Raw genomic sequence first — 14,467 nt, forward strand, 5'->3', positions numbered from 1 at the left:
CATATGGGCTAGATAAAGTGATACCCGGTTGATGATAGATTTACGAAAAGCAAACATGGTATTATCGTTATACCCCAGTATAAACAAATCCACTCACTTTTCCTAAATGCAACCCCCAAACCATTAGATTACCTATCATCCATGCAGATCCTGCTTCTTAATCCCTGGACTGAAAATGGTCACTCGCGCGACCTCTCCCCTCCCGCCGAGCTGGACTCCTCGAAGGCGACCTGCGACTCCGACGAGGCGGTGGCGAGCGAGACCGTGACACCGAGTCTGAATATCTTCTCCGGCGTGGTGGAGGGCTAGGCGAGCGGGAATCATCCCGAGCACCTCCACCACGGCGACGTGGCGGTGACCGTGATACACTAACTGAGTAGCGTCTGCCTTTAGGTGCCGCAGCTCCGTGTCGAGGCGGTGTGACAGACCGTGACAACGAGCGAGAGTAGCTCCGCTTTCGAGGTGGGGTGATTGATCGAGACGGCGAGCGTTTCCGTGAGCGGTAGGGACTTGGGCTTCGCGAATCCCGTGAGTCGTAGGAGCGAGCTCGGCCTCGTCGGGGCGGTGTCCGCGATACGGACCGGCTTGAGGATCGACTGTAGGAAACAGAGCGGCGGCGGGATCTTGTTGGAGGGGTGCGAGAGCGGGAGCGGGAGCGGGAAGGGGTGTAGCTGTAGCTTCGTCCCCGAGACGACCGGGACAGAGACCGTGTGTAGGACCGCCCACGGCTCGGCGATGGCGACCGGGAGTACGAGTAGGACCTGGATCTGGATCGGGAGCGAGAGTGGCGGGGCCCTGTGCAGGTCGAGCAAGATGAACGACTGCTGACCGACTCTGTATCCGAATCTGCGTCCCTAGCCGGCGGTAGTGCGGGCGGCTCCGGTCTAGGTAGGTTTTTGAGGTGCTCACGCATATCTTCCGTCAGAATACCAAAACCGATACTGGTGAAGTAGTTGATGGAGAACCGTGTGTTGCGTGGGTTGTCCAGAGGGAAGAGACCTTCGAAACTGGGCCGAAGGATCTCATCCGTCATCTGCGCCCGCAGCTTGGGCAGTCCAAGATGCTCTCCCAGGTTCTGGAAGAGAATCTTGATAAAGATACGACTGCTCGATGTCGTTTCTTCTTCGTTCATGTGTATAATAGACATCACATGCCAGCCAATTGCGTCAGTGCTGAGCATGTGGCCAAAGAAGCAGGCGATATTGCGAAGCCGGTTCGTCTCGTACCGATGGATCGTATCATAGTATTTGGCGAACGCAGCCTCAAACAAGTCCGACCAGAGACGATTGATCTTGGCGAAGCGTTCTCCAATCAATCCATAGAACTTCGAGTATGTGCGCTCTTGAGAGCAACACTCAATGATCATGGATGGAAGCTCTGGCTCCAGGCCAGGTGGTAGCGAGACCTTCATCAGCTTGTGACAGCATTCTTCAAAGTCAATACTCGACATGATTGTCAAGTAAATGGTCCGTCGAAGGTTGACGAGATCTGTGTTGCTTTGATCCTTGATATCCATCTTCTTCTCCTCATCCTCCTCTTCATCCGAGCTCACGTCGGATTCGTCTTCATCATCTTCATCCTCGCTACCCTCTCCTAAGATCTCTGCTTTCAATCGCGCATACGCCTCTTGGTGTTCTTCCCACTGCTCATCATACTTGAAGATGTTGAGACCATCCTGGGTTTCAATCTCATCGTCCAGACCAATGCGATGGGTGATTTGATCCTCCTCTTCCACTAGATCCAAATCCTCTCTAACCGCTGGGTTATCCTTGTACCTGTCCTTGCGAACTTGGAACAGAACTTCGATCATGTACTGTACACGCTTGTCGATATCGGCCTCGTGTAGGATGTTGCGGAATTGATCGAAGACCGCCAGCGCAATAGGCCCGCTCATCTCCTCCAAATGCTGCCCCACCTCTCGTGTAAGACCGACGGCAATTTCAACGCTATCGTCCGTAGGCTTGTGAAGGAGAAGGAGGAGGATCTGGGCGGCTAACATTTCATGGACGACCTGCTGGTTGCAAAGGTGTGCGATGAAGGTGGTAGAGGAAATACAGACGGCTTTGTCGTTCCGCTTGAATGCTTTTCGAAACTGGACGATCAATCGGGAGAGGAGCAATTCGCCAACTTGGGGCAGTTTGGTGTTGACAATGGCGGCCATCGCAGCGTAGATCGGAGTAAACGGCAAACTGGCGGCCTGAGCCTTCATGATACTCCGGCAAAACAGACCACGTCCGCGAATCAAGTTCTCACCAAAAAGCTCTGGAACAATGAACTTGATGTTCGACACGTTCACCTTGTTGATAAGGCCGTTGATCGACTTCTTCAAGGCTTCCCATGCCATCCGCTGATACTCTTTGCTGGACTTGTCCGTGATCTGTGACTGCAGGGCGCGCAGTCGGGCAGGAGGAATATATGTACCACCGGAGCGCATATTCAACAATTTCTCGTACTCTGCCTTGGCTGACGCTTGCTTCTCCTCATCCGTCATGGGCTTTCGCGCGGCTTCTTTCTTCTCGTGTTCGCGAACCCGTTCGGCGAGCTGGCGTTCTCTTTCCCGTGCACGCTCATCGTCCAGACGAGGTGCATCCCCATCCTGCTTCAATGCATCACCCGGGGCCGAACGGCGACGATTCGGAGACGGAGAACGAGAGGGAGGAGACCGCTTGCGTGAAGCTGAAGGTTGCGACTCGCCTGGGGGAGGCGTCGGCACTCGTACAGCGGATTGCAATACCACAGGATCCGTCATATTCCCGAGACTGGCCAAAAAGATCTTCAGATCCAGACCTTTTTCGCTAGAGTCTCCCAGAGTCGAGTGTGCGCGAAGGCAGATTCTTTGGAACGTTTAGAGCTCCGGATAAGATGAGGCGGCGAAGGGAGATGGCAAGCTCTTTAGCGTGATCAGTCACATGACCGATTAGAGGCCAAGCTGGACGGCGGCTCCTGAACTAAGGACCAACTGCGACCACTGCACGGAATTCCTGCGCGTCAGGAACATATTGTTTTCCTTTTTCTTTAAGAGCCATTATGGTGAGTCTACAGTGGATTCGTTATGGTCTATCAATGGATTGTGACTGACTTTATATGCTCTAGTTGGGCCCAATCGTGGGATCCGTCATGCTTTTGGTCGCTACCGCGATCTTTCTATACTACACGGCATGGACTCTCCTTATGGTATTATTCCCCCTTCATGTACGGTTCTCGCAATGCCGCTTACTGACAACTGTCAGCCCTTCGTCGACCCCGGCCATCCTCTCCATGACCTCTTCCCTCCCCGCGTCTGGGCGATCCGCATCCCCGTTTTCCTCACGCTACTGGGTTCGGCCGTTGTTGGTACATTTATTGGAATCGTGATGATCAACAGCAACAAGAAGAAGGCAGCCAAAGCAAAGGCGGCGGCGGCAAAGAAGAAGACCTGAAGGGTTCAGCGGCAGTAGCAGCAGCAGCAGGTTGCATGGAGATTATGTCGGATATACCCCCTTGTGCAGGGAGCTGAATTGAAAACCACAAAAGGACCATGTTCTGGTCCATGTAATATGTATTAGTACGGATTACCAAGTGTTGTTTTTGTTCTCTTTATGGATTTCGGCGTCTGTTTTGCTTTTCTTTGTTGTCCTTCTCCCTTGTTTGAAACCAGGAACCCAGAATAAATATTGGCTGTCTCAAGGTGAGGCGGATGATCAATGACGATAGCATCGCAACGTGTGTCCAGTTGTAACACATCGTCAATGTAGGTACAAGTGAAATGATCAGATCATCGGCGTCATTTCCCAGTCACTGCCGTATTCGTACTCTGTATGGAGTACTCGTAGTAGTATGTATTACCCGGGAAAGCCTTACATGATGGCAGGACAGACCCCGTGGACACACAGCATGAGTCGTCGAGTGGCTGACCTGACCGATACTTAGAAGGGGCTGCTACACCTCAGCGTCATCGTCATGCCTTCTTTTATCTCTCAGCTGTACTGGAGTACCTATCAGAATGAGAAAAGCCACCGAGTCCGGACTCCCGTGGTTGGCCGGGCCTCTTGTTCCTGGGTTGTGTCCCCAACGGTCCTTTTGCCGGGGAAAGTGGTTTGCACTGTTTGCCTTGGAGTCACGCGGAATGCGGTCATTGTAATTCTACTATTCTTTTTTTGGAGTAGTTGTATGTATAGAACCAATCACATTTGTCATACTGATACCGGCCTTTACCAGCCATGTCTCAGCATGCAATCATGTGACTGATAGCGTCTTTTTTCCATGATGTGCCGTGACCGTATTGTGACAATACTACCACCCCCACTCCGCCCTGATAGTGAGCTGATAGTCGCAGAGCTTCAGTATGCGGTAACTAGATGTATGGAGTACATACTCTGCATTGGCCATACATTTGCTGATAGGACCTTGTCTGGGCATGCGGATGGTCCAGATGGTTGGAGATTCTTGTTGCACTCTAGTTTTCTATGTAGTTTGTAGTCTGAGTGTCAGGAGCAGAAGAATGGCTGACCACTTCTGACTCCTCTTCCAAGTTCCCCTCCTCCCCTCTCGGTCTTCTCTCCCCCCCTCTTCCTTCTTTCTTCTTCCTTTCTCTTTCTTCCCTCTCTTTCACTGTAAACACTATTGCCAACTACGCTTGATCTCACTCTACTTTGACTCATTCTACTGCTTGGATATATCCATCTTACTCGTCTTGCTTCTTCGTTCTGGACAGCTGTTGCTCCCGAGTTGTCCCGATTTGGCGTATCTAGAGAGTGACTACTCCGGATACGCTTGCTTGCTCGTTCAGTTGCTCTAGACTGAACTCACGCCGTTTTTTCTCTTCAAACTATCTTGCCACTACTAAATACCACCTGGTAGGTATCAATATGAGGCTATACTGGAGCATCAAGCTAATATGCCACTGTTACCTACAAGTAACAGATACGTTGTTGATAAGGAACGCGTCAATTCACGGTCCATCCTCCTCTCGTCGAAGTTGCCTACCACCCCGTTCTCAGACCTCAAAAGGGTCTTGAGAGCGGCTTCTTCGCTACTGAACCAATCTCGCCTCATTTGAGGCACCTTCCACTTGAATGCCACCGGCCGGATCGGACGATTTGTTCCAGCATAGCCGGTCATTAGGTGACAACATTCCGTTTCCTCAGGATCCGAGTCGACCGCCACAAGAGCATGAACCCAGCGGGAAGAATAAGAAAAAAGGGAAGAACGGATCCAAGGGGAAGGACAAAGCGGCCAAGGCTGCCACAAAGACGTCTACTCCGGCTGAAGATCTGTATGTCTCGAATATCCATCCGCCATCCCGGGGATCTCCGCTGCAGGGATTCCCCATGTTCTTTGGTGGTAGATCACTGACGTCGACTCTCTCATGCACAGGATCGATCCCTCGCCGCCTCTGCAGACCGAACCGTCGTCGTGTCCAAATCCCTCACTCAATCATCATGCTGAAAACCACATCGTGTCACCGGTTCTAGATGCGCTTGGCTCCCTTGCAGAGACCCCCGATAACGACATCGCTTATCGTACGGGTACATGGGCCAGGTCCATCCCGTTTGGAAAGAGCCCGCCAACCGACGTCACTGATGGGGAGTTTGCCAGTGGCTCGCCACTGAGTTTTCCTACCAATGCAGAGAGAGGTGGCTTCAGCAACCCCTCTTCAGCGTCCCCGCCTCCACGGAGGAGGCCGCTGAGTTACAACACCGGGTATCTGAGTAGTAACAGCAACGTGTCACGGCAGCCATCTACAGACAGGCAAAAGAGCCACTCTGTTAGCACACCCTATAATGGCCAGGCTCCACCGCCTCATTTGCCACAGGCCCATTTCTATGGCGCCCCCGATGTGGACCTTCCCTTATTCTCAGGCCAAAATCGGAACTCTACGGATGGAAGCTACTCTTTCTGTGCCTTCGACATAATCCCTAGCCCATCTTACAAGACATCCCGGATGGGAGGTAGTGTTTTGCTAGCCGGTACCGATGGCGCGTTAGAAGTCCTTGCTATAGAAGACCGCAAGACTCGCCTGATTGGAAAGCTTTCCGGTCTCAACGGTCGGGTTATTGGAGCAAAAGTGCTGACAGCCAACTTATCCCATGACCCTTTCTTGTCCACCCGACCTCACGTGGCGGTCATACTCCATGGACCATGTTTCCCAAACGATGATGAAGGTCATGCTTCCTCTGCTGCATCCGAGGTGAACGATGGCTCCTCTGTGGCCGCAAGGCGGTCAAGCAAAGAGGATACCAAATTTTATCAAACAAGGGTCGAGATCTATTCGCTCAGGACCGGTGAGCATATCACGACGCTCTTCACAACCAAAGCCGTTCCCTATCTGGAAAATATGCCTGGCATGCCCACGTTCGCACCAGGGCCCATCGGTAATCTCAGGCTGCATACAAGTGGTAGCTTTGTGGTCCTCGCCTCAGGTGTTAGTGGGGAGGTGTACATCTATGGCATTAATCCCTCATCGGACTCTGGTGGCTATCAGTGCTATGGAAAAACATGGACCACTGTACAAACCAAAGGAGCGCGGCGATATTCCACTTCGTCAAGTTCAACTGACCCAGATGGCTCTCGAAGTGACTCGCCTAACTCCGCCAACTCCGAAAGCCCTATCTTTGCTTTGAAGGGAAGATGGTTGGCGATAATCCCACCGTCGTCGACTCATACGCCTCCGCTGCATGGATCTGTTCCTCCGTCTTTGATTCAAGGAAAAGTCTTCGGACTTGAAACGCGCAGCCCCCCATCGAGGCCGACGGTCAACTGTGCCACGGACATCGGTGAGGGCGAGAGTCTTTTTGATAAGGTGGCCAGGGGTGTTGCACAAGAGCTCGTAAGGGGCGCTCGCTGGATGGGTGATCAGGGGATGCAGGCATGGAACAACTACTGGAACAAAGAACAGTCGCAGAACCAATCTAGTCGCCGTCCTGCAAATGTAATGGATGGTCTGCAACAGGGCTACAACGCTTTCCCTCCCACACATGCACAGGATACGCAGACTGCTTCTCCGGCTGAGCCAGACCTTGTGTCTATCATTGACATTAAGCGTCTGGAAGATGGAGGCGATAACAAGAACGCATTGTTCAACCCGGTTGCAACATTCCAGGTGCCAAATGGCTGCAGCTTCCTTTCATTTTCTCCCAGCGGTCTTATGCTATTCACTGCGAGCAAGAAAGGTGACGTGCAATATGTCTGGGATCTGTTGCAAATCAAGTACTGCCGAGCAGGGATTTTCCTTACGGAAGACTCGACAGTTTCTTGTGCGAACGTCCGGCAGATTGCCAGATATACACGATTGACAACATCCCGTATCGTTGACGTGATTTGGACGGCCCCTATAGGCGATCGACTGGCAATCATTACCCGCAAGGGCACTGTGCATGTGTTCGACATGCCTAGAAGCGCGTTTCAGTGGCCTCCTTTCCGTCGCGCACGGCCCGTCCCTGGCAAGGCATCTGGCACCGATTCTCCTGCAGATGATTTGTCTGATCGAGCAAATGGCCATAATCCATTATCTGCAGCCTTTAAACTTGTCGGGGGTAGGACGCAACCGATCCTTGCTGCGGTCAGACGCACCCCGTCCACTGGCTCCGCCTTCCCAGTGGGTGGCTTCGGGATTACATCTGCAGCTGGAGTACGAAGTGGCAAGGCCGTCGCTGCGGGCCTCAGTAAATCCGTGGGCGCAGCGACTGGCACAGTTAATACCCTCCGTCACGTTGGTGAAAACCGCCTGCACCTTCCTGGACTTGCCCGCGATCCGGTGGCGTCTCGCGTAACGTGGATTACCCATAGAGGACAGACATTCTTGGGCTTAGTTGACAATGGAGCATTCCGGTTGTATCGAATCAGACGTACCTTGTCTGCCAACAAGCATCGGTCCCTTCAGTCTGTTATTGGCGGTAGAGAGATTGAATACAAGCTGCCCGCCATCCTGCAGAATCCTTGTGGCCCGATGCCTGTTACAAGCGCAATCCCGGAGTCAAACGTCCACGCGTCTTTAGCTCTACCCTCATCAAATCCACAGCCATCTTCCGCTTCAAAGGGTCAACGTCAGCCCCTCTCGCAAGCGGAGATCGAGACGAATGTCCCTTATCAGCCCTTCCACACCGACCAGAGGGTCAACCTGTTCGTGCTCTCCCCTCAAAGTGAGGCAACTGATTCGATGCTGTCCGATCCTACCGGCCAATGGGTTTTCGGCGATGAGATATCGACGACCAAGCTACATGTACGACCATTCAGTGCTGGTGGGGACGATAGCGATGAGGACACTGTCCACGAACATCATCCTGGTTTTAGCGGAGACATGGAGAACCTCATCAGTCTCGGTAATAGTACAGGCAATGTTGAAGAAGTTGTCATTACTACTCGCAGGAAGAAGAAGCACTCGTCATTCCCATCGACTGGTCCGGGTGTTGATATGGATGATGGCTTTTTCGAAGATGACTGTGAGGTGCTGGACTTTGCTCGCGACAGAGTCTAGGCCACGCATCTTCCGAATTCTCATGATAATCCCGAAATACGAATTTGCACAAATGCCATAATTATGTATTGGTTTCGGCGTTCTAGGGATTGGGTTTTGTCCCATTTGGCTTTTTGGGCAAACATCAAATTACATCATACATTGTGCCAGCGGCACGAAAGGTTGACGAAAGAACGTTGATACGTTTGATCAGGACCTCATATTTTGTTTCTGCGATTTTACCTCAGATATAATATTGCTCATGTTACATACCCCCAACACAAGTATTATATTCAATTGATAGACAGAATGATCCCCAGTATTAGTATGAAGAATTTGCTCTCATTCCATTATCCAGTTCCTTTTTTATTAAAGGGTATGATCTGTGAAACGTGCATTAAAGACAAATCATGTGCTAAAATATGCATTCATAAACGTCGTCAATCATCCAACTGAATACATAACTGGGACTTATGCTCAATCACAATCATACGGACAATATCAGGATATATAACTCATTCACGACAAACAAGAAAACCAGAGCCACCTCATGCTGTTGCAACAGGGCAAGATCACAATCCACAATGAATGAATTACACCAAGAAAGCCAGTAGAAAACCGAGAAAACCAGTTGCAGGAGTACTGAAATGCAGGTTATTGATCGCAGCCGCGTTAGAAGTCTTTTCAGGCTCATGAGAAGCAGTAGGCGTAATAGTAATCGTACTCGTACTGGTACTAGTGCTAGTACTGCTGCTACTAGTTTCCGCTATATTGATGCTGAACTCAGAATAACATGCCGGCCACAAAAAGCAAGAACATACACATACCACTGGCAGACGAGGAGGACGTGGTGCTAGCTGCGCCGGTGGACGTGCTGGTACTGGTGCTAGTACTGGAACTGGAACTGTAGGTACTCGTCGCGGAATATGTGGAAGAGGAAGTAGAACTAGCAGTGCTAGTCGACGACGCCGACGTCCATGTTGAGGTTGAGGTTGAGGATGAGGAGTAATTGTTCATGATACAGTCCTCGCGACACCTAGATAGAGTGATGACTTGCTCTGGTGTGCCGACTCCAACTGGACAGCCGGTCATGCAGCGGATGGCGTCGTTGGTGTTGTGGATGTTACCGCAGAGAAGGTCGTGGCATTGTGCAACGCAGCAGAAGTCGCCCATGTTGCCTGTCTTTTGTCAGCGTTGGTGTATGGGTATATGGTATGGTGGGAGGATGGTACATCTGGCAACGCAGGTGTCTCTTTCGGGGATATTGGGGTAGATCTCCTGGGATAGGGCCAGGGGAAAAAGGAGGAAGGAGAGGGGGAGGAGGGAGAGCTTCATTTTGGCTTCTGAGTTGATTTTGGCTCGAGAGTAGATAGAGGATCGCGACCGAACTTTTATTAGCGAGAATGTAGAGAAGGTAGAGAAAAGAAAGAGGATAGAATGTGAAGATAAAGAAGTGACAAACTCACGTTGGTCCAAAACCAAATGTGAGAGTAACATCCGTTATTGTCGTCAGGACTGGCACCTTCGAGACGATTGGACTGTCGGATTACACCACAAAATCAGCTACATGGAATGTACAGAGAGGTAATTCGGAAGCCTAATGGAGATTGAGCCATCCACGAAGAGCAATAAAGACTGTAAACTGCCAGGGGTGGATGTTTGTTTGGTTGATATTTCGGCTGCTGCAGTTGCTTGCGGAAACTTTCAGGTACCGTTTTTATAAAATCAAACACTTCCTTTACCATTTATATGCATTTTTAAATGGAGTGTTTTTGCTTTTGGTTCCAGCCTTGACTTGTTCGAAGCACCACCGCGAGGCGTGGCTGTTACGCGAAAAGAGGTCCTATTTTAGATCATATTCTCGCTATTATCAAGTATATGGATCCATCCGGTAGCTGTATTAGAGCTCCCCTCACCTGTGTTACCTCCTTTGAGATATCGACTCATTACTGACGTCGGTTGAGCACAAGGTATTCCGAAGAGCCGGAGAACATGTGCCAGCTAGCAGAAAGAAGTGACATGTATAGAGCACCAGATTAGACCAGTCCTACGCAGTAGCTGTCAGCATCTCAGCTTAGCGTTGGATATATTTAAGTCGATCGCAGAATATCACATTAGAGGGTTTGGCCTATTTGCTTAGATTCATCCACTTCAAAGTACGGAGATGAGCTCTCTAATATATTACCTGGTAGGACACATGGGTTGTAGTTATATTACCTGCCCATTTTGATAGTTTGGCTTCACTCAAGCTGTCATTCTCGTTTAGCTGCCATAAGTGTTTCTTACTGTGCCGGTTGTAGATTACTCCAACTACTAGTAGGGCATGGCCTATGATAAGATAACAAGTGCAAACAATCCAAACCATTCACATGATATCGCGATACCGCGACGCGTTTCCGTCGATGTAACCCGAGTTAGAACGAATTGAAGTGAGCTTGAGGGCCAGCCAGACCCGATATGTCAGACCTGGATGATGATTACAACGATTACTTCAATGAATATGATTTTCTAGCCGCTGAAGCTTCCGAAGCAAGCGCAGAATCGAACGAAAACATTCCCCGAGCGACGAAGCGACGTCGTTTGGAAGAACCTGACGAACATGGTGAAGATGGAGAAAGCGTAGGATCACAGACTGATTCCTTTCGTGCCTCTGAAGATGGCGACAATGACAAATATGCTTCAGATTCGTTCATAGATGACGATGAGGTCCGCTCACCTAGTGGAAAATTATACGGGGAATTTGACGGGGAGTCGAGGAGCAAGTTAAAGGCCTTCTATCCGAAACACAGTGCCATGCAAGAGGATATCTTTGTTACACAGTTGACCCAACCTCCCTCGCCGCCTGAACGGATCCGTGGACCTCGTTGGAAGAAACCTGATCCAGAGCCTCTCACGCCGAAGCCTCCTACGACTACACCTATTCCATCAGTACGCGATCCACAGAGCGGCAGCAGCGGCGGTAGCAATGGTGGACCAGTACGGGATGAAGGACTAGGAGGTGATAATGAATTCTCTGACGATGAAGGATTGAATGCCGCCATTGCGGCATCGCTTGAATCCTTCGAGGAGGAAAATTCTCGGGCAGCCACATGTTCATTTTCACATGAGCCACCGCAACCGCGACAAGAAGCGGCTGCTGCTTCCAGTTATCAAAATAGCAACAAAAACAATGTTTTAACTGACTCGTTTCTTGACGATATACCGGATGATGCGTTTGACTCGGAGCCGTCTCTATCTCCCCCACCCAGAACGAATACTCAAGCGGCACAGCGAACTCAGACATGGCCAAACATGGGCCGTCCTTCAAATGGGCCTACCGGCCTTCGTCAAACAACACTATTTGGCATGGTTGCTCGGAATGCGGAGAAATCGGCACCTAGAGGTGAACAGAATATCTCTCCACCTGACAAGGAAGAGCCTCCCACTCATCACAAACTGGACAACGACGCCACTGCTACATGGGTCTACCCTATGAATTTGGGAAATACAAGAGATTACCAGTTCAATATAACTCAAAGTGGCCTCTTCCACAATTTGCTAGTGGCGCTGCCGACAGGTTTGGGAAAGACATTCATAGCGGCAACTATCATGCTGAATTGGTTTCGCTGGACAAAGAGTGCCCAAATCGTTTTCGTGGCGCCTACAAAGCCCCTCGTTGCCCAGCAGATTTCTGCATGTTTTGGTGTCGCTGGTATTCCGCGATCACAGACCACAATGCTTACCGGAGAAGCAGCGCCGGGGATACGATCTGAGGAATGGAAGACGAAGCGCGTATTTTTCATGACTCCGCAGACTCTGGTTAACGACCTCAAAACTGGCATTGCCGACCCCAAGCGTATTGTTCTACTAGTTGTCGACGAAGCTCACCGCGCAACTGGTGGATACGCGTATGTGGAAGTAGTTAGCTTTCTTCGACGATTCAACAAAAGTTTCCGGGTTCTTGCTCTGACTGCTACTCCCGGCTCTACAGTGGAATCTGTTCAAGCAGTTATTGATGGACTAGATATTGCACGTGTCGAGATACGTACCGAACAATCTCTCGACATTCGAGAGTACGTTCATTCCAAAGACATTGAGACTCAAACGTTCGAAAATTCCGAAGAGATGGTCCTCTGTATGGACCTATTCTCTCGAGCATTGCAACCTCTTGTGGACCAGCTGCGCACCCTCAACGCCTACTGGGGACGAGATCCCATGATGCTGACTGCGTTCGGCTTGACCAAAGCGAGGCAACAATGGATGGCCTCAGATGCTGGAAGAAACGCAAACATGGGATTAAAAGCCAAAACTAACGCCATATTCACAGTTCTTGCGAGTTTGGCTCATGCCATTGATCTGCTCAAGTATCATGGGATTACCCCTTTCTACCGCCATTTGTTGCATTTTCAGTCCAGCGTTGATGGGAAAAAGGGTGGAAAGTACCAACGCCAGGTTGTCCAGGATGATCATTACAAGAAATTGATGAACCATCTTGATCCGTGGGTTAAGAATCCCGAATTCATTGGACACCCTAAGCTCGAATACCTCAAACAGGTGATCTTGAACCACTTCATGGACGCTGGTGAGGGTGGCGAAGGATCAAGTCAGTCGGCGACAAAAGTTATGATATTCGTGCACTTTCGGGATAGCGCCGAAGAAGTCACAAGAGTGTTGAAACGGTACGAGCCTATGATTCGGCCACATATCTTCGTCGGGCAGAGTAGTGCCAAGGGCTCAGATGGGATGAACCAGAAAACCCAACTGGGTGTCGTCGAGAAGTTCAAAAAGGGCACCTATAACACCATGGTAGCTACGTCAATCGGTGAAGAAGGTCTGGATATTGGTGAAGTCGACCTCATTGTGTGCTATGACTCCTCGGCTTCGCCAATCCGTATGCTCCAACGAATGGGGCGGACTGGTCGTAAAAGGTCCGGAAACATTGTCTTGCTCCTGATGCAAGGCAAAGAGGAGGAATCCTACATTAGGGCCAAAGACAATTACGAGAAGATGCAGCAAATGATAGCCAGCGGCACCCGGTTCACTTTCCATGATGATGCATCCCCTCGCATTCTTCCGGCAGACGTGAAACCTGTACCTGACAAAAGACAAATCGATATACCGGACGAGAACGCGCAGCAAGATTTGCCTGAGCCGAAAAAAGGAAAAGGACGAGCTCCGAAAAGACCACCAAAGAAATTCCACATGCCAGATGATGTTGAAACAGGCTTCACCAAGGCATCTCGCCTCACCGGAGATAGAAAAAGCAAGGCGGGTGACAAGAGTAAGAGGCGTGTTCGAACACCAACTCCCGAGCCCGTTGAGTTGCCTGCGCTTGATGAAGTGCTGCTTACTTCACCGCAGCAACGAGAACTTGAACACCGGTATCAGAATATAGGGGGCACCAGTCCGCAGTTTATTCGTTATCCGAGAAATGATGCCTTCCCTCGCTTGCAACATGTTTTAAGGCCTACGAAATCGGTGAGACACGGGAAAGTGACTCGCCGTATGATCGGTACACTGCGAAATATGGCCAATGTGAATGCTGACTGCGAAAAGCGTTTCAAGCATATCCTATCTCTTGTACCTAAACCGCCTCCAAAGCGTTCGTCTTTTGTCGGCCAAGCACCCCGGCAGAAGCAGAGCGATGAACAGCCGACGAATCATTCTAAGGGACTCAAACCTCTTCATTCAAATCTAAAACCAAATCAACTGCCTGTCGAGTTCAATGGGGAATCGGATCTCGATGACGAACCACCTTCTCCCGATGTGTTGTCTTCCCTGGGAGACCGTCAAGAGCCACCTAAAGCCTCACAGGTCAGCGACCTGGATGGTAATTATGACCTTCCGGACCTCAAGACACTTTTTGAGCAGGCGGACGCAGACAGTCAGCCCACGCATAAGCGACGTAGAGTCGTGGATGATGAGTGTGATGAATAAGTTTGGAACTTTTTTTTATGTTATGAATCTTGGTTGAATGGCTGGTTTTGGTATTGTGTCAGTGTTTGAAGCGTTGGATATCCAGTATATACCCAGGTTTTTGTTGTATCGAAACAT

General features: G+C 50.3%; 5 protein-coding genes across 5 annotated transcripts; 3 read left to right on the forward strand and 2 right to left on the reverse strand.

The window, feature by feature from the left end:
- Nucleotides 1–135: 135 nt before the first annotated feature.
- On the reverse strand, nt 136–2,749 carry CWC22 (pre-mRNA-splicing factor cwc22; the record flags this gene model as incomplete). Its single annotated transcript, XM_043276372.1, has 2 exons — nt 136–884; nt 931–2,749. 2 exons carry the CDS (start codon nt 2,747–2,749, stop codon nt 136–138), a joined length of 2,568 nt encoding a protein of 855 aa, XP_043132887.1.
- Nucleotides 2,750–3,027: 278 nt separating this feature from the next.
- ACHE_11768S (dolichol phosphate-mannose biosynthesis regulatory protein) lies at nt 3,028–3,419 on the forward strand (the record flags this gene model as incomplete). The annotated part of the gene is made up of 3 exons (XM_043276373.1): nt 3,028–3,030; nt 3,094–3,174; nt 3,231–3,419. 3 exons carry the CDS (start codon nt 3,028–3,030, stop codon nt 3,417–3,419), a joined length of 273 nt encoding a protein of 90 aa, XP_043132888.1.
- A 1,635-nt stretch (nt 3,420–5,054) lies between these two features.
- ACHE_11769S (uncharacterized protein) lies at nt 5,055–8,455 on the forward strand (the record flags this gene model as incomplete). The annotated part of the gene is made up of 2 exons (XM_043276374.1): nt 5,055–5,254; nt 5,356–8,455. The coding sequence occupies 2 exons, from the start codon at nt 5,055–5,057 to the stop codon at nt 8,453–8,455; spliced, it is 3,300 nt and encodes a 1,099-aa protein (XP_043132889.1).
- A 762-nt stretch (nt 8,456–9,217) lies between these two features.
- On the reverse strand, nt 9,218–9,769 carry ACHE_11770A (uncharacterized protein; the record flags this gene model as incomplete). Its single annotated transcript, XM_043276376.1, has 2 exons — nt 9,218–9,612; nt 9,667–9,769. The coding sequence occupies 2 exons, from the start codon at nt 9,767–9,769 to the stop codon at nt 9,218–9,220; spliced, it is 498 nt and encodes a 165-aa protein (XP_043132890.1).
- Nucleotides 9,770–10,891: 1,122 nt separating this feature from the next.
- Nucleotides 10,892–14,350, forward strand: mph1 (3'-5' DNA helicase; the record flags this gene model as incomplete). Its single annotated transcript, XM_043276377.1, has 1 exon — nt 10,892–14,350. One exon carries the CDS (start codon nt 10,892–10,894, stop codon nt 14,348–14,350), a length of 3,459 nt encoding a protein of 1,152 aa, XP_043132891.1.
- Nucleotides 14,351–14,467: the final 117 nt, after the last annotated feature.

The sequence above is a fragment of the Aspergillus chevalieri genome, chromosome 1, assembly GCF_016861735.1.
Source record: "Aspergillus chevalieri M1 DNA, chromosome 1, nearly complete sequence".
In the NCBI taxonomy this organism is placed as follows: domain Eukaryota; kingdom Fungi; phylum Ascomycota; class Eurotiomycetes; order Eurotiales; family Aspergillaceae; genus Aspergillus; species Aspergillus chevalieri.